We start from the raw sequence: 23,630 nt of genomic DNA, 5'->3' as shown, positions 1-23,630 counted from the left end.
GGCAGAACCCAAGGAACCTGTGGAAGGTGGCCCCAAGCCCCAAGGGCAGTACTTACTGGGCACCTAGGGAAGGTAATCCTAGGCGCATGCAGCACGAGTACTGAAGAATCCTTCCTGGCTCGCACAGCCCCTATAAGACAGCCACCACACCACAAGGCACAGAGCTGAGATCAAAAGAGGAGCCAGAGCACACGACTTCTGCCTAGCGCATCAGCCTCAGAACTGGGGTCTTGGGTTGCCGGCGTAAAGGGTCTGGGCCTCCCCCTTCCCCCTTCTGGAGAGGGGGGGGAGATGCAGTGCGGCAACATGGTGATGTCATGCGTGGCCCAAGAGGCCATGAGGACAACTCTCCCTGGGAAGGACTCCAACTGAGCCAGAACCCGAAGCAACAGCTGGACTGGAGGGATGAGGTCCAGCTATGTAACCCCATCTCGACCAGTCCTGCTGAAAGGCATTTACAGCGAATCCCTCGCAGGTGGGGAAGAGCGCCACTAAGAATGGAAGATGCCGAGACCACGCCGATGTAAAGATGTCCATGTAAGGAAGTCCATGCATTCGGCAGAGCCAACAAAACAAGTCGGCGTCGACTGACCATTACGAGAACAGACTGCCTGCCAGGATGTTGGACACTCCCTGGACATGAACCGCACGGAGAGTCAAACCCTGAGAATCCAGGAGATGAGCCACTCGAAAGGACCAACCCCAAAGAGGCAAGGACCAAAGAGAACCCCCATGGTTCAGGCAATGAACCACCGAAGAACAGTTCGAATGGAGCCGGATGGTAGAGTCCTGAGTGACCCGAACCCTCCGAAGCGCCAACCAGACCGCCACGAACTCCCGAACCATACTGTGAGCCTGACGGAAGGATGGACCCCACCGTCCCCAGCCGACCTGATGAGCACTGGTCACAAAGCCCCAGCTGAAAGACGACTCATCTGTGAACACATTGAGCGTAGACTCGGGTAGGCGCCAAGGCACTGAACCCCAAAAACCCCGAAGAGGAAGCCGGTGACGCAGCAACCGACACAAGGCCCCCGGAGGACGAACCCAACTATCGCGAGAGAGGCAGAAGGAACCAAAACAGACGCCGAAGCCAAACCCGATCCGGCAAGTAGACCAGCATGGCGAAGTTCACACTCCCGCACAACTGCTCGAGTGACCCGGGACCCCCTGAGAAACAGCCGAAGGCTGGACCGCAGCCACAGCAATGCCTCTGGAATGAGACAAAGAAGGGGTCTGAGAGTCCCAAACAAGACCAAGCCAGGTCCAAACCCGGGACGGAACAAGATGAAATGTCCTTCAGTTCACCAGGAACCTGAACCCAGCGAGCTGGCAAAAAACCACACCCCTGGCGTGCAGACAAGCGGACCGACTGGGAGCCACCACCAGCCAGTCATCGAGGTAGGCCAGAAACTGAATCCCAAGCAACCGCAGACAGGTCACCAACACCCAGTAAAGATGCGGAAATACGCGAGGTGCCAAATACAAACTAAGGAAGGCAACGAAAGCGGCAAACCTGAAGTCCCACCACCAATGGTGCCCCAGTCCCGGAACCCTGGAGAGAAACGTGCCAAGAAGTGACCCGGAGATCCAGGAACACCATCCAGGCACCCAGCCCCAACAGAAGCCGGACCAGAGACAACAGTCATCCGAAGAGGGCAAAGAATTCAGGGCGCGGACGGAACAAGTCCAGAAGAACCACAGATCCGCAAAGTCTTGTGTCGGCATTGGAAAAGATGGGAACCTCTGAAGGATGAGGCTGATCGACCACATCCAAGCACACCCACACCGAGATGACATGACGAAGCGCATAGGAAGAAGCCAGCCCTGAATCCCCCGAAGGGGAAAGAGCCGCCCGACGCTACCAGAGGCTGAGAGACAACCAAAAAACCGCACGCGAACTGCTGGACCAAGTGCGAGCCAACAGAGCAAGCCCCCCCCCCCAGTGCCCCACCAACAGCGAAGGTATCGGAGCCCCTTCTGCAAGAAAATGTATATATATAGAATTTAAAATAAAATTAAAAAAAGGAAAGAAAAAGACAAGCCGCTGACCGGCGGACAGAGACGCCGACCAGACTAAGAAGGCACTGAGAGAGCACAAAAGCCACACCAAAAGGCCCACCTTGAGAACAAAAACTAAGGCCCCGGCACGACCACAACACGTGCCAAGACCCTAAAAGAGCAGCCTGCAAGCCAGGAAGACCCCGGAACCCCAGAAGGCAGAACCGGGTCACACACGAAGTAACTAAAAAGTCTCCGAACTCCCAAAAGGGGCCCAAGGGGAAGAAACCACCAGAATGAAACCAAAGGAACTTGGAACCAAACCTGGAGGAGCCCAAACTGCCACATTTGCTGGTGGAAATATACCACAGAAAGTGCAAAGCACAGCACCCAAACAGAACCCCCAGTGAAACGGCCAAAATGGACGAAAAACCGAGGGACACAAGGTGTGGGAGCAAGCGTAAACAGACAGGGACACTGAGCCCAAACCCCAGGGGCCCAGACCCAAACAGACAGAAAATGCAAAAACTGGTGTAAAAACCAACACATAAGCATTTCCAGAGGAACAGAAAAAGGGCAGAACATCCCAGAAAAAACAAAAAAATGGCAACAGGAGGATAAAAAAAAAAACCAGCGTTGAATGTAATGAAACGCCATTTTCTGGGTGAGTCCCGGAGGCTCCCCGGAGCTATCCCAGGCTGATATGCTAATGTCAGACTTTGGCATCAGTCATGTGTATGGAGTTCTTAGGCCTACCGGGGACCACGGCCAGAACCGGGCCCCCTCAGAGAGGCAAGGGGAGCAATGGCCTATAGAAGCCCCCGTGTAGTTGGAAGCATTCTATGTCTGCCATCGACCGGAACAGGCACCCAGAAAGGTAAGCGCCCCAAAACAAACCCCTATTCTGGTTAAAATTGCTACCTAATACCGAACTAGTGGATAGAACTCCCCAACTGAAAACAAGCAAATTAGTGTGACGTCACACACTGCCGCGCCGCTGTCTGCGCAGCTCCCCCCTCCCCGGGAGGGGGAAGGGGGAGCCCCAGACCCCCCGCACCGGCTACCCACACCTCAGTTCTTGAGGCTGGATGTCAAAAACGCGAAAAAACCGCCGACCGGAGGGAGGGAGGGATGCCGGGGAGCCTCCGGGACTCACCCAGAAAATGGCGTTTCATTACATTCAACGCTGGTTTTCTGGGGGGAGCCCCGTCGGCTCCCCGGAGCTAACTACCCACAGACAGAAAAAGAGGGACTTACCCGGGAGGCGGTCGTCGCTCACCCCTCAACTCGAAGCCGAGACAACTGGCTGCAACCGCCGACCCAAAGCAACACAGGCCCGACGAGGGCCAGGGACATTCACAAGGTAACGAGCAGCCAGGACCCTGTTCGACCGCCAAAATCCCCGCGCCCGAATATCAGACCAAGACATATTCCCAAAGACGGCAGCAAGAGCCGCGAACTTACGAACGTCATGGGCACGGGGATAGACCGCAGGCTGGCTAGACCTAATAACCCTGCGGACGACCTGAGAGACCCGAACCCGCGAACAGGGAAGAAGGGAAACCGGATCAACCCACAGCGCGTCCCCGGACACAGAAGCTGTGGCGCGCAAATAACGGCGAAGCGCCGCAACCGGACACAAAACATGATGCACCCCCGGCCTGACCAACCAAGCATCAACCACCCATGGACCCCTCCGGAACGCAGCAGTCTCATTCTTCGCCAGAAAAGAAGGAGACGGCTGCAAACGAACAAAACTATCACCACGACCAAAAGAGCAGAAACCCCTGCGCCGGAGGAGAGCATGAAGCTCCCCCACCCGACCCCCAGAGGCCAAAGCCAACAAGAAAAGTGCCTTGGAAAAACAATCCTGGACCGAAGGGGCCACAACGAAACGAGGAGATGAAAGGAAAGCGAGCACTCTGTCCAAAGACCAGGACGGCTCAGGCGACGCATGAGCAGGCCGGAGGTGAAACAATGCACGAGACAGCTTGCGAAACGGCGCAGACGTAACATCGATACCGAAAGCAAGCTGAAGCGGCTCCGCCAGCGCCACACGATACGAAGCGACAGTGTTAGGCATAAGATGACGGTCCTGAAACAACCACGAGAGGAAGGACAAGACCACCCGAACAGACAAGGAGCTAACACGACGAAGACGCAAAAAGAAACGGAAGGACCGCCAGGAAACTTCATACTGCCGCCGAGAAGAAGCCCTCAGGTGGGACACCAACAAGGAGGCCACCTGATCACCTTAGAGATGATGATAGACTCGAGTCAAAAAAACCATACGCGAAGACTCGAGGAGAAGATCGAACCAGCTACGTGACGTACCGGCCCGATCTGCTGAAAGAGGCGGAGCCGCGGGAAAACCCTCGGGTTCGGACACCGAGCAACCAGCGCCTGAAACCAAGGCTGGGCCGGCCACCAAGGGGCCAGAAGGACAACTCTCCCCCGGTAAGTCTCTAAGCGAGTCAGGACCTGGAGCAACAGCCGAACTGGGGGAAAGAGGTACAGGAACCCCCACCTTGACCAGTCGAGCCGAAAGGCATCGACCCCGACGGCCTCGCAATCGGGGAAGGGCGCCGCATAAACGGGAAGACGCCGCGACCACGCCGACGCGAAGAGGTCCACCTCGGGGCGCCCGAACGTCTGGCAAAGCCAACGGAAGGACTCGTCGTCGACCGTCCACTCCGTGGAGAGGGGAACGAAGCGAGACAGGGCGTCGGCCAAGACGTTGGACACGCCCCGTACGTGAACCGCCAGGAGAGCCAAACCCCGAGAACTCAGCAGACGAGTCACCCGAAGCGACCAACCCCAAAGAGACAAGGACCGCATCGAACCCCCGCGGTTCAGGCAATGAACCACCGGAGAGCAGTCCGAATGGAGCCGAATCGTCGATCCGCGGGCCACCCGAATCCTCCCCAGAGCAAACCACACTGCCGCGAACTCCCGCACCGTACTGTGAGCTCGACGGAAGGACGGATCCCAACGCCCCTGGCCGGCCTGGTGAGCACTGGTCACAAAACCCCAGCCGAGAGACGACGCATCCGTGTACACATCGAGCGAGGGCTCGGGTAGGCGCCAAGGCACTGAACCCCGAAAAACCCGAAGAGGAAGCCGGTGACGCAGCAACCGACGCAAGTCCTCCGGGGGTCGAACTCTGCGATCGCGAGAGAGGCGGAAGGGGGAACCCCGAAGGAACCAGAACAGCCGTCGAAGCCAAACCCGACCCGGCGGGTAGACCACCATCGCAAAGTTCAGGCTCCCGCACAGCCCCTCGAGCAACCGCCGGGTGACCCGAGGGCCCTCCAGAAACAGACGAAGGCGGGACCGCAGCCGCAGGAGAGACTCCGGAGGGAGAGACAAGGAGGCGGTCCGAGAGTCCCACACGAGACCCAGCCAAGTCCGAACCTGAGAGGGAACCAGATGGGACTTCCTCCAGTTCACCAAGAACCCGAACCCGGCGAGCTGGGAAAGAACCAAATCCCTGGCTAGCAAGCAAGCTGACTGGCTGGGAGCCCAAACCAGCCAGTCGTCGAGGTAGGCCAACACCCGAACACCTAGGAGACGCAAACGAGCCACCACAACCCGTGTAAGGCGTGTGAACATGCGAGGTGCCAGGTTCAACCCGAACGGGAGACAACGAAAGCGGTAACTCAGACGCCCCACTACAAAACCGAGCCAGTCCCTGAACCGCGGATGAATCGGGACAAGCCAATAAGCGTCCCGGAGGTCCAGGGACACCATCCAAGCACCCGGCTCCAAGAGGAGCCGAACCTGAGACAGCGTAGTCATCCGAAAGGAGGGGCAATGAACCCAGGGGTTCAGACGGGACAAGTCCAGAATGAACCGCAGGTCCGCGCAGTCCCGTTTCGGAACCGGAAACAGACGGGAAACCCATCTGAGGGACGACGTCGTTTCGACGACGCCCAAGCGTACCCACTCCAAGACGACTCGACAGAGCGCAGGGGAAGAAGCCTGCCCCGCCAGCCCCGACCCCCCAAAGGGGGGAGGGGCCACCCAACGCCACCGCAGGCCGCGAGACACGACCCGAAAGGCCCACGAATCGTGGGACCAGGCGCGGGCGAACAGCGCAAGCCGCCCTCCCATCGCCCCATCAAAGGGGCAAACCGCGAAAGGGCCGGCGACCCCTACGAGACCCAGAACCCCGCACAGCGCGAACACCGCGCCGACCAGACGAGGGAGGGTCCGCAGGAGGAGCCAACCCCAAACCTGACACCAGAGGCCTACCACGACGAGAGGAACCCCGAGCCCTGGCACGACCTTTCCGGGAAGACCCACCCCGGGACCCCCGGAAAACCAACAAGTCCGACATCGGACGACAAGCTGCCGACGCAGCCTGAATAAACTGCGCCACGGCCGACTCCCCAAACAGGAGAGGACAAAAAGGTGAAGAACGCCTAAGAGCCAGAGCCCAAGCAGATCCCATGGAGGAACCCAGCACCGCCTGCCGACACGCGAGACGGGAAGCATAGAACAGGGAAACCGCATCCCGCAAAATCGGCGTGAACAGCTTCAACGAGGCAGCCGACGCACGCGCAGCCGAGGACAAGGTGCCGGACCCCGGGACGGACCCAAGCGTCCCCACATCCTCCACGAGCCAATCCGAAGACAGCTCCAGGAGGGAAAAGAACCGCAAGGCCGAACACAAAAGGCCCCGAGCGCGCAAGTCCTCCGCCACGAGCGCCGCCGAAAGGGAGGGAACCTGCACATGGAGCTGAATAACGCCCACATCGCGGGGAAGGGCAGGGGCAAACAAGCACTCATTCAGGTACTCAAGTTCACCCCCCAGGAAAACCTGAAGCACCGTGGAAGCTTCCCGCCACTCCAGCGTGCGGGAACGACAGAAGGAATGCCAGGAATCCAGACCAAACAAGGGGCAGTCTGCTAGCCAGGATGACTCCGGAACCTCGTAACAGAGCCAGAAAGGGAACGAAGTCCCAAACCTGAACGAGGACGGATCCATTTCCGAGGCATAATCCGGGTCACGCAGGAGGTAAGCTGCAAAGGCCGCTCGCACCACACCAGGTTGGATGCGATAAGCCGAAAACCTCCGGAAGGACGGAACCGACGTACCCGGGGGAACACGGAACCGTACCCGGGGAGGGGCCGACACCAAATCCAACTCGTACGCAGAGGGGGGGGAAGAAAACCCCACTCCTTGTAACAATAAGCCCCGCTCAGTGGGAAGAAAAACCCAGGCGGGGTCCAGCGGGGCCCAAGGCCCCCAAGTCAGCCCCTCCCCAGCCTCGAGGTCCGTCACCACAGGACCCGAGGCCGAGTCCTCTCCCCAAGCCCCGACCCCACAAGACAAGGACGGAGCAGCCGGAAAAGCTGGAGGAAGGGGGGCCCACTGGTCAGACCCTGAAGCTTCGGCCGGGAGACAAGACTAGAATGCCTCTGCCGCCCCCCCGGAAGGGGCAACCCCCGAAGCTGCCCGAGTCTCGAGATCAAGTAACCCCTGCTCCGACCCCGAAACCCTCAGACGCTTCGGGGCCGGAAGCAGGGGCGGGGGACCAGAACGAACAGAAGGGGAAGGACGAGGAGGTGCGGACTGAACCAGGATCGAAGCGACCCCCACCCCCAAGTCCGGGTCTCGAAAAGCAAAGCGGGGCAGCCCCGGGGCATCCGGGGAAGCAACCAACCGAGCGCGTTGCAACAGACGAAACCTAGACTGCAACGCACGTGCCGCCTGTACCCGAATAGAATCATCAGAGGATTGGGTAAATTGAGTCACAAGCAAGCAGCAACACTCACAGGACTCAGGGTCGAAAGTATCACCGACCCAACAGGCAGCGTGGCAGAGGCAAAAACAATGAGGGTCACCCTGAGACAAGGGGACCGAGCAACCCTCAAACTCGCACACAGCGAGTGGGGACTCCGGGGTCACATCCATCGGACCCACGCGCCCCCTAGGGGATTCCCAGGGTCCTGAGCGTTTACTTTAAGAGGACTCGCGCTCAGGTAGTCCCAGGCAGGGTGCTGCAAACCGGCGCCCAAAACTACCAAGCAAACTTCTAAAGCTGAACCCCAGGGACGTGTACACTCACGGGGACCTAGCAGGGGGCGCCACCGAGGAGAACAGTGGAAGGGCAAAAACAAACTGAATAAAATGACAGAACCCCCCACCAGGCAAAAACAAAAAGAAAAACAAAACCCCGCAAGAGGACAGCGAACCCCAAGGAACAGAGCCGGCCGCGATGTCGGGAAGTACAAGCTGAGCAGCACCCTGCGCCCCTACCAGTGCAAACTGCCTCTTACCTGCCGGTAACAAGGGAGAACAGAACACCCAAGAGCCCAACAGGCGGCCGAAAAACCGAAAGGTAAAACGGACCAGCAGAGGCAGACCCCGAGGAGCCTGTGGAAGGTGGCCCCAAGCCCCAAGGGCAGTACTTACAGGGCACCTAGGGAAGGCAGCCCTAGGCGCATGCAGCCCGAGTACTGAAGATAACTCCTGGCTCTCGCACCCACAAAACTAACACCACACTCAAAGCACAGTGCAGTAGCGACACCGGAGCCAGAGCACACGACCATCGCCAATAGCATCAGCCTCAAGAACTGAGGTGTGGGTAGCCGGTGCGGGGGGTCTGGGGCTCCCCCTTCCCCCTCCCGGGGAGGGGGGAGCTGCGCAGACAGCGGCGCGGCAGTGTGTGACGTCACACTAATTTGCTTGTTTTCGGTTGGGGAGTTCTATCCACTAGTTCGGTATTAGGTAGCAATTTTAACCAGAATAGGGGTTTGTTTTGGGGCGCTTACCTTTCTGGATGCCTGTTCCGGTCGATGGCAGACATAGAATGCTTCCAACTACACGGGGGCTTCTATAGGCCATTGCTCCCCTTGCCTCTCTGAGGGGGCCCGGTTCTGGCCGTGGTCCCCGGTAGGCCTAAGAACTCCATACACATGACTGATGCCAAAGTCTGACATTAGCATATCAGCCTGGGATAGCTCCGGGGAGCCGACGGGGCTCCCCCCAGAAAAAACCTGAAAGAGGTGAAGGGAAGGGAACTATCAGGGGAAAGTGCCAATCCATTACGACTATATAGCACTGGGAAGGCGTCAGGATACGGATTTGGGATGGGACAGGGTAAAGGAATGGTGCCCAACCACTTGAACGGTCGGAGATTGAACGCCGACCTGCATGAAGCGAGACCGTCGCTCTACCGTCCAGCCCAAGTGGTTGGGCTGAAGGTGAAAAACACCCCCAAAACACGAAGTCGCACACCCAGGCACTGGTAAACAAGCTGCCCCCCCCCCCCCCCCCCCGTGGTGACCAGGTGGGGAAGCAGACCCGCATAAAGAAAATGGCCACCAGAACAAAGGAGCCGCGACCGACGCAAGAGAGCTGAAAACACGCCAGCAAATATGGGAAGTAAGCAGACGAGAGGGACGAAAAACCCCGCCCATAAAGCAGAAAACCCAGGCAGGGGCAAAGAGTCCCAGAACTGCTAGCGGGCAGCACTGGAACCCGCAACAGAGGCCCTGGAGCAGAGCCGTCCTCTATGCCCTCTGGCCTTAGCCGTCCTCTATGCCCTCTGGCCTTAAAGATAAGGAAGAGTTCAGGGAAAAGGCAGCAAAGAAAGGGCCGCTGGTAAGACCCAGAAGCCTCAGCAAGAGGAACAGGCTCGAAAACCTCCGTCCCCAACCCAAACGGGGCAGCCCCAGAAGCCGCCTGAGTATCGGCACCAACTAAACCCTGCCCTGACCCCAAAACCTGCAGATGGTCAGGAGCCGAGAACAGGGAGGGAAAAGGGGTGAACAACACCTAATGAAAACAGGGCGACCCCGGGGCATCCTGGTGGGAAACCAACCTAGCACATTGCAGCAACCTAAACCGAGCATGCAACGTGGATGCTGCCTGTACTCTGAATAGTAAGGACATCAGAAGAGTGTCCTCTGCTAGGAGAACAAGCAGAGAACACAACTCGCAAGACTCTGGGTCAAGGTGTCAGTGACCCAACAGGCAGCATGACAGAGGCAGAAGAGGCAATTGTCACCCTTAGACAAGGGCACAGCAACCAACGAGCCCACACAAGATGGGTTGGAACCCGGAAGACACATCCACTGGTCCATCGAGCCCCGACAGGGTTTTCCAGGGCCCGTAGGGTAGCAACTACAGGAAGTCCGGGCAAGGTATTGCTAACCGGTTAATACCCAAATCTAACAAGGGGTACATACTAACACTGAAAACCCCTGCGACGTGCACAATCATGGGGGCCTATCAGAGGGCCACCAAACACTACCAGTGGAACTATAGCCACATTAGGCAGGACCCCCACCAGGCAAATGAAAATAAAACGAAAAGAAAAACCCCGCAAAAGTACACCGTCCCCAGAGGCAACAGGAACTGATCGCCGCATAGGTAGCAGGTCGTGCAACACTTTGACGCCCCAACCAGCACGATACCAGTCCCTACCCAAGGCCAAACAAGAGCCCCAAGCCCCAGCTGGTCCCAAGAGCGAGGCAAATGCCGAGCAGCAAGAACCCCTACAGGAATGGGTCCTGAACGCCCCAGGGAAGATAACCCTGACACGTGGCAGTACTCACAGGGCGCTTAGGGAAGGAAGCCCCTATGCGCATGCAGCCCCGGTACTGATGAGGAACACCTGGCCACCACATAACACAATAACACGGCAGTGAGCGCCACGGAGACAAACACCGTCTAGGAAACTGAGGCCAGAGAAGCATCTGTCCGGGTTGACATTAGCTTACAAATTGGAGTGCTATGCAGCCGGCGCAATGAGGTCCTGGGCACCCCCTCCCCCTCTTGAGAAGGGGAGGGCTGTGCAGACGAGCGGTCCGGCAGTAGTGTGTTACGTTTGCTTGTTTCCTTGGGATTGAAGAGAGTTCTACCTCTCTGTTCAATTTTTTGTTGTTAGTTTCTTACCATGTGGGGTTTGTTTTGTTATGCCTACCTTTCTGTGTGCCTAACCCCGGTTGATGGCAAATAAGGAAAACCCCCCAACCACAGGGGGGTTTTCCTGGGCCATTACTCCCTGAAACCTCTGAAGGGGTTCTGGCTCGTGGTCCCTGGTAGGTCCAAACTCTATAGCAAATGTCCCAGTCTAATATAAAATACATTAGCCCGATAAGCTCCAAGGAGCTGTAGGGGCTCCCCTCAGAAAACCAGCGTTGAATGTAATGAAATGCCATTTTCTTGGTTAGCCCTGGAGGCTCCCTGGCAATGCAGCTGACGGGCATGACAGCTGAGTGGACAGCGCTTCGGATTCATAGTCCTGATGTTCTAGGTTCGATCCTTGGTGGAGGCGGAAACAAATGAGCAGAGTTTCTTTCACCCTTATGCCTCTGTTACCTAGTAGTAAATAGGTACCTGGGAGTTGAGAGTTAGATAGCTGCTACAGGCTGCTTCCTGGGGGGGGGGGGGGGTGTAACAAAAAGAAGGCCTGGTCGAGCCAAGGGGACGCTAAGCCCCAAAATCATCATAGATGACCTCAAGATGTCTACAAGCCCTGTACATACCTAGGTGGAGGAATCATCCTGGAGGATGCCTACAAGCCCTGTACATACCTAGGTGGAGGAATCATCCTGGAGGATGCCTACAAGTCCTGTACATACCTAGGTGGAGGAATCATCCTGGAGGATGCCTACAAGCCCTGTACATACCTAGGTGGAGGAATCATCCTGGAGGATGCCTACAAGTCCTGTACATACCTAGGTGGAGGAATCATCCTGGAGGATGCCTACAAGTCCTGTACATACCTAGGTGGAGGAATCATCCTGGAGGATGCCTACAAGTCCTGTACATACCTAGGTGGAGGAATCATCCTGGAGGATGCCTACAAGCCCTGTACATACCTAGGTGGAGGAATCATCCTGGAGGATGCCTACAAGCCCTGTACATACCTAGGTGGAGGAATCATCCTGGAGGATGCCTGTAGGTTCTCCACTTACCTTGGTAGGTAAATCCCGATGAATGCATTCAAGGTTGCCCTTACCTGGGCAGAAGGATAATCCTGAAGGATGCCAACAAGCTTCTCTAACCTGACTATGGCCCATTCTTCAAGCAGCACCACCCATGAGCTGTTATGCCCATGCTGTTTACTCAGGCTGTCAACAGAAATTGTCATCAATACCTCACAGAATCATAATGTTCTTACACACTGCATTAATTTTAGTGTACAATATGATGCATGTAATGTGTAATAGGATACATTCTTTCATACTGTGACATACTGAACCATGTTAAATAATGTTAAAAGATCAGTACCTTATGGGAAAAAATATAATGCATTCTCTGATATACAAAAATCCAGTGTTGAATCTAATGAAACTCCTCTTTCTTATGAAGCCCTGGTGGCTCTGTGATGCTATTTTGTTGAGATTGCTCCATACTAAAAGATCACATCACTTGCAGAAGTTGTGTTTGGCCTACTGGGGCCCAGAGTCAGATCCTGGCCCCTCACAGGTGCAGGGAGCGAGTGACAATTCGCCTTCCCACTGGAAAAGCATCCACAAAGTCGGCTAAGCTTTACAGACAACTGAAGAGTTCACATAAAACAGAGTATTAGGCATGAGATGCTGATTGAGAAACAACCATGACAAGAGGTACAGGACAATGCTGACCGAAACCGTAGAGACACAACGAATGGGTCTTTCTTCGCACTTCAAAAGCAGGTGAGTCATCTTCCACATGTTCATGGCCTAGGGGAATAGCAAGTTGCCTAGGCCATGCTGTTCCCTAGGCCACCGAGACAGACCCACATGGTCTGTCTTGAGGTGTAAGTAGAGTGGGGCCCCCCGGCGTAAGTGGTGATGGTGCAGGCCTCAGGGCAGACACATCGGCGTTGACATCATTGTATCACTTTGTTCTGAGCCCTATGCATAATCTTTATCCTTATATGAATCATCAAAGTCACTTTCCTTATCTGTTTCCATTAGCTTCTTCTGAATTTCTTCAACCATAAATGAATTTGTGGAGCACTAGTGCAGCACTGGGCAGTGGAGGGTTGTGCATCTGCCACGGTTCCTGGATACAAACTGTGGCCTTCCTGCCAAATCACCCTACTCAGATTTTTTTTCAATATGGCAGCTGTTTACTATTGCCTTTGAGCAGCATTTGATTGCCCAATTTACATGGTGGGACTTTGAAATCTTATGTGGTACCTTAAAATGTCCCTGATTGTGTCATGCAGTTTACTGACATTTACTGAGACCAATTCCCATTGTGTCATGCAGTGGAGGAGTTAAAATTATATGCTATGGGGTCTGTACTTCCCTCAATGTTTAAAAGTCAAGTTTAAATAGGTCTTAGGTTAAACAGGTCAGGGTCCTGCTCTTTCAGTTGTTAGGTGACCAATATTCCTCTTATGATATCTACTTTACTCTTAAAATTATGTTTGAAGTTCACCCATATAGTTTATTCTATTTCCTCACTATGCAGGCTGAGGAAGCGCTTCCTTATATTCCTAGATCCCACACTGGATGAAATGTAATAAAAAGAGAAGTAAGAGATGCAAATATTTTGGCAATGTACTCAAGACTAGAGCAGGAGCAGAACTGACCTCTCCAACAGTGGGAAGTATGTCCATACAGCAAGGTCAGGCCACTCCTCTGATGCTATGTGTACCACACAGGACTGCAATAAATTAATATGTGCAGTTACCATACAGTCAGGAAGAACATTTTGAATATAAATGGGTACACTTACGTTAATTATGCCATACAGCTATTGTTGTAATAGAAAACAGATCTACAGGTCTCTGTAGTGTGTGATGTATTAAATGGATTTAGTAATATACTGTAAGCCAAAAATTAAATGACACACTGTCCCATTTTTCTATTCCAGAGCCAAATAGTGGAACAAACTCCCCATACATCATCCCTGACACCAATCCGTTCCAATACTTCCAAAAACCAGCGTTGAATGTAATGAAATGCCATTTTCTGGGTGAGTTCCGGAGGCTGCCCGGAGCTATCCCAGGTTGATATGCTAATATCAGACTTTGGCACTAGTCATGTGTATGGAGTTCTTAGGCCTACCGGGGACCACGGCCAGAATAGGGCCCCCTCAGAGAGGCAAGGGGAGCAATGGCCTACAGAAACCTCCGTGTAGTTGGAAGCTTTCTATGTCTGCCATCGACCGGATCAGGCACCCAGAAAGGTAAGTGCCCCAAAACAAACCCCTATTCTGGTTAAAATTGCTACTAAAAGCCGAACTAGTGGATAAAACTCCCCAACAGATAAAGAGCAAACTAGTATGACGTCACACATCGCCGCGCCACTGTCTGCGCAGTTCCCCCCTTCCCGGGAGGAGGAAGGGGGAGCCCCAGACCCTTCTCGCCGGCTACCCCACACCTCAGTTCTTGAGGCTGATGCTATAGGCAGAGGTCGTGTGCTCTTGGTCCAGTGTCTTTACAGCACTGTGCTTCATGTGTGGTGTTTGTTTTTCCAAGGGTGCGAGAGCCAGGAGTTATCTTCAGTACTTGGGCTGCATGCGCCTAGGGCTGTCTTATCTAGGTGCCCTGTAAGTACTGCCCTTTGGGAGCTTGGGGACACCTTCCGCAGGCTACTCGGGACCTACCTCTGCTGGTCCGTTCTATTGTTCGGTTTTTCAGCCGCCCGTTGGGCTCTTGGGTGTTCTATTCTCCCTTGTTACCTGCAGGTAAATGGCAGTTTGCACTTGTAGGGGCACAGGGTGCTGCACAACTTCGTTTTCTGTACCATTAGCCCCGAACCCCCCGAAGGAGGAGGGGCCACCCGACGTCACCGCAGGCCTTGGGAAACGATCCAAAAAGCCCACAAATCGTGAGACCATATGTGAGCGAACAGAGAAAGCCTCCCTCCCATTGCCCCATCAATGGGACGAACCGCAAAAGGGCCGACGCCCCTTACGAGAACCCGACCTGCACACAGAGCGATCACTGTGCTGACCAGACGCAAACGGTTCCGAAGGTGGCGCCAGCTCCAAAACTGGCACCTGTGGCCTACCCCAACGGGCAGAACCCTGAGCTCTGGCACGACCCCTCCGGAAGGAAACCCCCTAAGACCCCTGGAAAACCAACAAGTTGGACGTCAGACGACAGCTGGAAAAAGCCGCCTGCAGATAATGCTCAACCACAGAGTCCGCAAACAGCAAGGGACAAAAAGGCAAAGAAAACCTAAGAGCCAGGACCCAAGCAGATTCCAAGGAGGAAGTGAGCACAACCTGCTGACATGCGAGACATGCAGCGAAAAACCAAGACACTGTATCCCGCAGGACGGGTGCAAACCGCTTCAGCAGCACAGACGATGAATGAGCAGCTCAGACCAAGGCACTAGACCCAGGAATGCCCCCAAGTGCTTCCACATCCTCCGCAAGCCAATCCGAAGATAGCTCCAGGAAGGAAAAGAAACGCAAGACCAAAGTCAACAAGCTACGAGCGCACGTGCGCGCTTCAGCTTCATGTGCAAGGAGCTAACCTACACATGAAGCTGAACCGTGCCCACTTCCCGCAGAAGGACAGGAGCAAACAAGCACGCATTAAGGTGCTCAATGTCGCCCCCCTCCACCATCAACGCCTCGCACCACTAAAGCATGCGGGTATGACAGAAAGCACTCCAAGCATACAACAACAACAGGCAGTCCGTAAGCCAGGACAACTCCAGAGCCTCATAACGAGGCTCTGGATCTTCGTATGCAGACGAAGATCCAAACCTGAAGGAAGACGGATCCAGTATAGAGGCATATTCCGGGTCGCGCAGGACCCGGAATATGCAATGGCAGCCCACACCTCAGTAGGCAAGATGCAGGAAGCCAAAAACCTCCGGAAGGACGGTACCGAAGGACCCACAGGGAGGCGCTAAACCCAAATCCAACTTGTACACAGAGGGGAAGGGGGGAAGAAAACCAAACTCCTTGTAACAGAAAGCCTCGCTCTGAGGGTTGGAAAACCCAGGCGGGATCCAGCGGGGCCCAAGGCCCCAAGTCAGCTCCTCCCCAACCCTGGGAACCAACACATCAGGCCCCAGGGAGAAATCATCCTTCAAAGCCCCTGCCTCACAAGAAAAAGCCGGGCCAGCCAGAAAAAGCAGAAAGAGAAGGAGCCCACTGGTCAGACCCTGATGTTACGGCTAGAGGAATGAACTCGAATGCCTCCGTTGCTACCCCGGAAGGGGTAACCCCCAAAACTGCCCGAGTCTCAGAAACCTCCAAACCCTGCTCCGACTCCGAAACCCTCAGATGCTTTGAAGCCAGAAGCAAGGGAGGGGGGGGGCAGAATGAACCACAGCAGAGGAAGAACGAGGGGGTGCAGACTGAACTAAGGCCGAAGCGACCAACACCCCCAAGTCCGGGTCGCTATAAGCAAAGCGGGGCAGCCTTGGGGCATCCGAGGAAGCAACCAACCTAGCACATTGCAGCAACCTATACCTAGCCGGGGAGCCGGTCGGCCGAGCGGACAGTACACTGGCTTGTGATCCTATGGTCCTGGGTTCGATCCCAGGCACCGGCGAGAAACAATGGGCAGAGTTTCTTTCACCCTATGCCCCTGTTACCTAGCAGTAAAATAGGTACCTGGGTGTTAGTCAGCTGTCACGGGCTGCTTCCTGGGGTTGAAGATCTGGTCGAGGACCGGGCCGCGGGGATACTAAAAAAAAAAAAAGCCCCGAAATCATCTCAAGATAACCTCAAGATAGCATGCAACGCCTGAGCCACCTGCAGCCAAATAATATCATCAGTGGATTGGGTGAATTGAGTCACAAACAAGCATCAATGCTCGCAGGACCCTGGGTTGAAGGTGTCAATGACTCAACGGGCAGCATGATGGCGGCTAAAACAATGAGCAAGCTCTGTCACCCTGAGACAAGGGGACAGAGCAACTCTCAAACTCGCACAAGACGAGAGGGGACCCAGGAGTCATATTGATTATACCCCATGCGCCCCTGTGGGGCTTCCCAGGGCCCTAAGACTGGTATCGCTAAGGGTAAGCCCATGCAACGTACTGCTAACTGGGGCCCAAGTCTATCAAACAAACTTCTAAAACTGTTGAAGTAAGTTTTTATCTCAACAATCAGCCAGTTGTTGAGGTAAGCGAACATCCTAACACCTAACAGACACAGACAGGCCACCACGACTTTGGGTAAGGCGTGTGAGCACGCAAGGTGCCATGTTCAACCCAAATGGGAGACAACGAAGGCGGTAACTCTGACGCTCCACAATAAAACCGAGCTAGTTCTGGAACCCCAGATGAATAGGGACATTCCAATATGCGTCCTTGAGGTAAAGGGACACCATCCAAGCGCCCAGCTCCAACAGAAGCCGGACCTGGGATAGAGTGGTCATCCGAAACAAGGGGCAAGAAACCCAAGGGTTCAGACAGGACAAGGCCAGAATGAACCGCAGGTCCACACAGTCCCGTTGTGGAACTGGGAACAGGCGGGAAACCCACCTGAGAGACGTCATCGTTTCAACTACGCCCAACCACACCCACTCCAAGATGACCCGACAGAGCGCAGGAGAGGATGCCTGCCCCATCAGATCTGAATCCCCCCCAAAGGAGGAGGAGGAGCCACCCAACGCCACCGCAGGCCGAGAGAAATGATCCGAAAAGCCAACAAATCATGAGACTAGGTGCGAGCAAACAGAGCAAGCCTTCCCCCCACCGCCCTGTCAATGGGGCAAACCACGAAAGGGCCGCTGTCCCCTACGAGAACCCGACCTCGCGCAGAGCAAACACCGTGTCGACTAGGCTCAGGGAGGACCACAGACAGCACCGGCACCGAAGCCGACACCTGTGGCTGACCTCGATGAACGGAACCGCAAACCCTGGCACGACCCTGCCGGGAAGGAACCCCCCCGGTTTCCTGGAGCACCGTCGATTCAGACATAGGGCAGCAAGTGGAAGAAGCCGCCTGAATATAACGCTCAACCGCAGAGGCCTCTAAAAGTAGAAGACAAAAAGGAGAAGACAACCTAAGAACCAGGGCCCAAGCAGATTCCAAGGAGGAAGCGAGTACAGCCTGTCGACATGCAAAACGCACAGCAAAAAACGCAGCAACGCCTCTCGCAGGATCAGAGCAAACAGCTTCAAAAGACCAGATGAAGCACGAGCAGCCGAGACTAAGGCGCCAGACCCAGGAATGGCCCAAAGCACCTCTACATCCTCCGCAAGCCAATCCGAAGACAGTTCCAGGAGGGAAAATAAACGCAGGACCGAAGCCAAAAAGCCACGAGCGTGTAAGTCCTTAGCCACAAGCGCAGCCGACAAGGAAGGAACCTGCACATCAAGCTGAACCGCACCAATATCCCGCAAAAGGGCAGGAGTAAAAAGGCACTCGTTAAGATATGTAAAATTGCCCCCAGGTAAAACTGGACCACCATCAACGCTTCGCGCCACTCAAAAAGTGCGGGTCCGACAGAAAGGAGTCCCAAGCATACAACGAAAACAAGGGGCATCCTGCAAGCCAGGACGACCCCGGAACCTCATAACGTACCCAGTAAGAACACAATGATCTAAACATGAACGAAGAAGGATCCATTATTGAGGCATACTCCGGGTCACGCAGGAGGTAAGTTGCAATGGCTGATCGCACCTCAGGCGGCGAGATGCGGGAAGCCGAAAACCTCCGGAAAGACGGAACCAAAGAATCCACAGGAACTTGGAATCGAACCCGGGGAGGAACAAAACCCAAGTCCAAATCATATGCAGAAGGGGGAAAAGAAAGCCCCACTCCTTGCAACAGTAAGCTTCGCTCAGAAGGACGGAAAATCCAGGTGGGGTCCAACGGAGCCCAAGGCCCCCCAAGTCTGCTTCTCCCCAACTATGGGAACCACTACTCCAGGCCCCGGGGCCGAGTCATCCTCCCAAAGCCCCAGCATCACAAGAAAAAGCCAGGACAGCCGAAAGAGCCGGAAGGGAAGGGGCCCACTGGTCAGACCCCGGAGCAACGGCAGGAGGAAGACTCGAATGCCTCCACAGCTACCCCTGACGGGTCAACCCCCAAAACTGCCCGAATCTCAGTAATCTCTAATCCCTGCCCCAACCCCGAAGCCCTCAGACACTTAGGAGCTGGAAGCGGGGGGACCGAATGAACCACTGAAGGGGAAGAATGAGGGGGCATGGATGGAACCAAGGCTGAAGCGACCAACACCCCTAAGTTAAGAGCCCCTATAGGCAAAGCGGGGCAGCCTTGAGACATCCGGGGAAGCGACAACCTGAGCGCGTTGCAATAACCTAAACCTATCCTGCAACGCGCGTGCTGCCTGCACCCGAAGAAAATCATCATCAATCTGGGTGAATTGAGTCACAAACAAGTAACATAGCTCGTAGGACTCAGGGTCGAATGTGTCACCGACCCAACAGGCAGCATGACGGAGGCATAAACAATGAGTGTCGCCCTGAGACAAGAGGACAAAGCAACACTCAAACTCACACAAAGCGAGAGGACACGCAAAGGTCTCCTCCATCGGACCCGAGAGCTCCTGTGGGGTTTTCCAGGGCCCCTAGACTGGGTCTGCTAAGGGTTATCACAGGCAGGGTACTGTTAACAGGCGCCCCAAACTATCAAGCAAACTGCTAAAAGCTGAACCCACAGGACGTGTCCACTCACGAGGGCGAAGCATGGGGTGCCACCACACAAAACGACCCTAATATAAGGAGGGTGGGAGAACACAAGGCAGACCCCCCCACCAGGTAAAAATAAAAATAAAAGAAAAACCACGCAAGAGGTCAATGTACCCAGAAGGAACAGAGCCAGCCGTTGTTATAGGTGTAAACTAGCTACGCGGTACCCCGCACCTCACCAATGCAATAACTACCATTTACCCCAAGGCAAAACAGGGGAGGAAAACCCCCACACACTCGGGGCGGCCAAACGCCATGCAGCGAAAGGCCAACAGAGGTAGACCCAAGGCGACTTGTGGAAGGGAATCCCAAGCCCCCAAGGGCGGTACTTACACAGCACTCATGGAAGGAGACCCTAAGCACATGCAGCCCCGAGTACCTGAGAATATTACTCCCAGCTCACACGAGCATCGTAAGAGCAGCAAAATTCACTTTCGCAAACTGAGTGGTAGACGGTTGGAACAAGTTAGGTGAGAAGGTGTTGGAGGCCAAGACCGTCAGTAGTTTCAAAGCGTTATATGACAAAGAGTGCTGGGAAGATGAGACACCATGAGTGTAGCTCAAACGAGAGAGATACCAAATAATATACACATGCAAAATACTGGAGGGTCAGGTCCCAAATCTACACAGTAAAATAACAACGTACTGGAGTGAACAATATGGAAGAAAATGCAAGATTGAACCAGTGAAGAGCAGAGGTGCCATAGGCACAATCAGAGAGCACTGTATAAACATTAGAGGTCCGCGGTTGTTCAACATCCTCCCAGCGACTATAAGAAATATTGCCGGAACAACCGTGGACATCTTCAAGAGAAAACTGGACTGTTTTCTAAGAGAAGTTCTGGATCAGCTGTTCTGTGGTGGTATGTGGGCGTGCAGGCCGCTCCAAGCAACAGCCTGGTGGACCAAACTCTCACAAGTCGAGCCTGGCCTCGGGCCGGGCTTGGGGAGTAGAAGAACTCCCTGAACCCCATCAAGCAGGTATCAAGCAGGTAGCTCTCATCCTGTAACTACACTTAGGTAATTACTGAAAACAATTAACAGCACTGAAAACAATGAACAGCACTGAGAGAAAATTGGAGCTGGAGCCACACGACTGTGCACGATCCCGTCAGCCGAGGAACTGAAGTGGAGATCACCGGCGCGAGGGTCTGGGGCTCCCCCTTCCCCCTCCCGGGGAGGGGGAAGCTGCACAGACATGTAGCGCAGCTCGTGTGACATCATGCTTGTTTGCTCGTTTTTCTTTGGGGAGTTCTGTCCACTCGTTTGATGATTTTTCGTTGTTAGCCAGAATAGGGGTTTGTTTTGTGGCGCTTACCTTTCTGGGTGCCTGTCCCGGTGGATGGCAGATACTGTATAGAATGCTCCAAATCACACGTGCATTTCTATGGGCCATTACTCCTCATGCCTCTGTGAGGGGGCCAGGTTTTGGCTCGTGGTCCCCGGTAGGCCTAGAACTCCATCCACATCGACTGATGCAAAATAGTTAGGGTATCCATATCAGTCATGGATAGCTGCGGGGAGCCGTAGGGGCCTCCCCCTAGAAACTACCACTTACCCCATGATAAAGAAGGGAGGAAACCCCCTAACACACTCGAGGTGGTCAATCATCGAGCAGCAAAAGACCAACAGAGGTAGACCTCAAGGTGACTTGTGGAAGATAACCCCAACCCCAATGAACAGTACTTACAGGGCACTCAGTGAAGGGAACCCTAAGCGCATGCAGCCCGAATACCTGTGAATAATACTCCCAGCTCGCAAGCCACCGTAAGAGCAGTACTGGACACAAGGCACAGCACAACACAGAGAATCTGGAGCTGGAGCCACATGACTGAGCCACAATGACATCAGCCGAGAACTGGAGGATGGATCACTGGCGGGGTGGTTCTGGGGCTCTCCCTTCCCCCTCTTGGGGAGGGGGGAGCTGTGCAGACATGCGGCGCAGCACGTGTGACATCATGTTTGTTTGCTCGTTTTCAATTGGGGAGTTCTGTCCACTCGTTAGTTTATTTTTGTCGTTTTAACCAGAATAGGGGTTTGTTTTGAGGTGCTTACCTTTCTGGGTGTCTGACCCAGTCGATGGCAGACACAGAATGCTCCATATCCCATGTGCATTTCTATAGGCCATTGCTCCTCGTGCCTCTCTGAGGGGGTGGGGGGGGGGCAGGTTCTGGCTCGTGGTCCCCGGTAGGCCTAGAACTCCATTCACATTGACTGATGCCAAAGTCTACTGATATACATATCAGCCTGGATAGCTCCGGGGAGCCGAAGAAGCTCCCCCCAGAAAAAAACATTAGAAAGTTCACTTTTGCAAACCAAGGTACAGTAGATAGTTGGAATAGGTTTAGTGTGAAGGTGATGGACGCCAAGCCTATCAGTAATTTGAAAGTGTCACATGACAAAGAGTACTGGGAAGATGGGACACAACAAGCGTAGCTCTTATCTTGGAACTACACTAGGGCAATTACACTTAGGTAATTCACACTCATTATTGTCACCACTTTCTTTCTCCTCCTCTCAAACACTCATTAATGCTGCCACTTTCTTTCTCTACCTCTCACACAGTCATTATCATTACCTCTTTTATTACTTCCAAAACAATCCCAGTTGTATTTAATTGTTAATCAAGGCACAACAAAAGGAAACATACAACATACCAGGTCAATCTGTTTAGACTCGGAGATAATGTGGGAGGCCAACTGCTGAGCAGCTTCGTAATGTACAGGTGATTGTTGGTTCAGAATCACAAAAACATAACTATCTGCCGGGAAATAAATACACACGGTCATAAATTACTTTCTAGATCATATTGCTATGCAATAGTACATCACTTTTCCAAGCTAGTTTTATATCACCTTTTATTGCTAAACCAAAATTTAAGATTTACTGATGGTTATCAATTCCTTTGCTATTGCCAGAGTTTTCATCTAGACCAACTATTGCATTCAAACAAAACTAATGAAAACATTATTTACAACTGTCAATATTAACATTAGAACAGGTTTCCATTGCATGATTAATCATTCCTCATTGAACCAAACCAAACCATAGAAAGCCTGTTAAGTTTGTAGATGATAAATGGCCCTCAAGATGATAAATGGCCATTCCTCAGGATGCAACCATCAACAATTGACTAACTCTCAGGTACCTATTCACTGCTCAATGAAAAGGCATCAAATATACGGAAACATGTCCAGAGTCTAGCCCTGCCAGTTTTTCCTGGTGACTGCTTGATTAACCAGGCTAATGTGGCTTTTAGCCCATAAGCCTACATATTAAGAGCCTTATAATCTCAACTGCACTGACTAGCATTCACATTTGTTAAACACTGAGTTAGTGTATCTATTTAAGCACTGTGTCTGGCTATCTATACTCTTGACCTTCTTGCACAACTTCTTGCCAACTCTTTGTTGACCGGGTCAAAAATTCTTGTCGTAAACTCGTCAAAATTACAGGGAACAAAATCTGGAATCATTTAATCTAACAGATAAACCTGGAGGCAGGTAGTCATCAACTTTCAGGTGACTACGTATTCTAATTAGCCACATCACTGCTGCTTCCATCACATGTTGATTTAATTTAATTGTCAAGTTCTCATAGTTAGTCACCTATTTCAGTACAAAGAATATCTGTAGTATTGTAAATACTAATAATTGGAAAAGGACTTAGATATTAACTTTGATATTAATAGTGCATCATTTCTAACTGGATTCAGCTCATTTCCTTATGTCTATTATAATTAAACTCCAGCAAATTTTTATTTGATGTTTGTAAATTCTCTCTAGTATACAAATACCTGAGGGGGCACAATTTACCTTTTTGCTCTTCTGTGCAGCCTATTCCCTGAGCTATGAGCCATACACCTAACATAGCTGAAAAAAAAAATTACAATTATAACATGAAAATTTAAAAATTGCAAAAGATATGTTACAAAACATAAGATTAACTCAACTTCCATGTATTTTATGGCAAAAAAAATTAAAGAAATATTACAATATTTTATACAGTAATAATGCATATTTTTTCAAAGATCAAAGCTACTGATAA

General features: G+C 53.3%; 1 protein-coding gene across 2 annotated transcripts in view; it reads right to left on the bottom strand.

Annotated features, from left to right (window-relative positions):
• The window catches only part of LOC123755967 (beta-1,3-glucosyltransferase), a 43,726-nt gene that overhangs the window by 12,914 nt on the left and 7,182 nt on the right, over nucleotides 1–23,630 (bottom strand). For both annotated transcript variants that reach the window (XM_045738978.2, XM_069300258.1), the window contains exons 3-6: nucleotides 23,399–23,455; nucleotides 22,241–22,344; nucleotides 13,545–13,618; nucleotides 11,979–12,090 (exon numbers count right to left, since the gene is read on the bottom strand). In XM_045738978.2, the coding sequence (XP_045594934.2) occupies nucleotides 11,979–12,090; nucleotides 13,545–13,618; nucleotides 22,241–22,344; nucleotides 23,399–23,455 (347 nt within the window). The remainder of the gene's footprint in view (nucleotides 1–11,978; nucleotides 12,091–13,544; nucleotides 13,619–22,240; nucleotides 22,345–23,398; nucleotides 23,456–23,630) is intronic.

The sequence above is a fragment of the Procambarus clarkii genome, chromosome 43 (genome assembly GCF_040958095.1).
Source record: "Procambarus clarkii isolate CNS0578487 chromosome 43, FALCON_Pclarkii_2.0, whole genome shotgun sequence".
Classification (NCBI taxonomy): Eukaryota; Metazoa; Arthropoda; class Malacostraca; order Decapoda; family Cambaridae; genus Procambarus; species Procambarus clarkii.
Note: the sequence above shows the minus strand (reverse complement) of the source record. Positions and strands in the feature narration are given on the sequence as shown.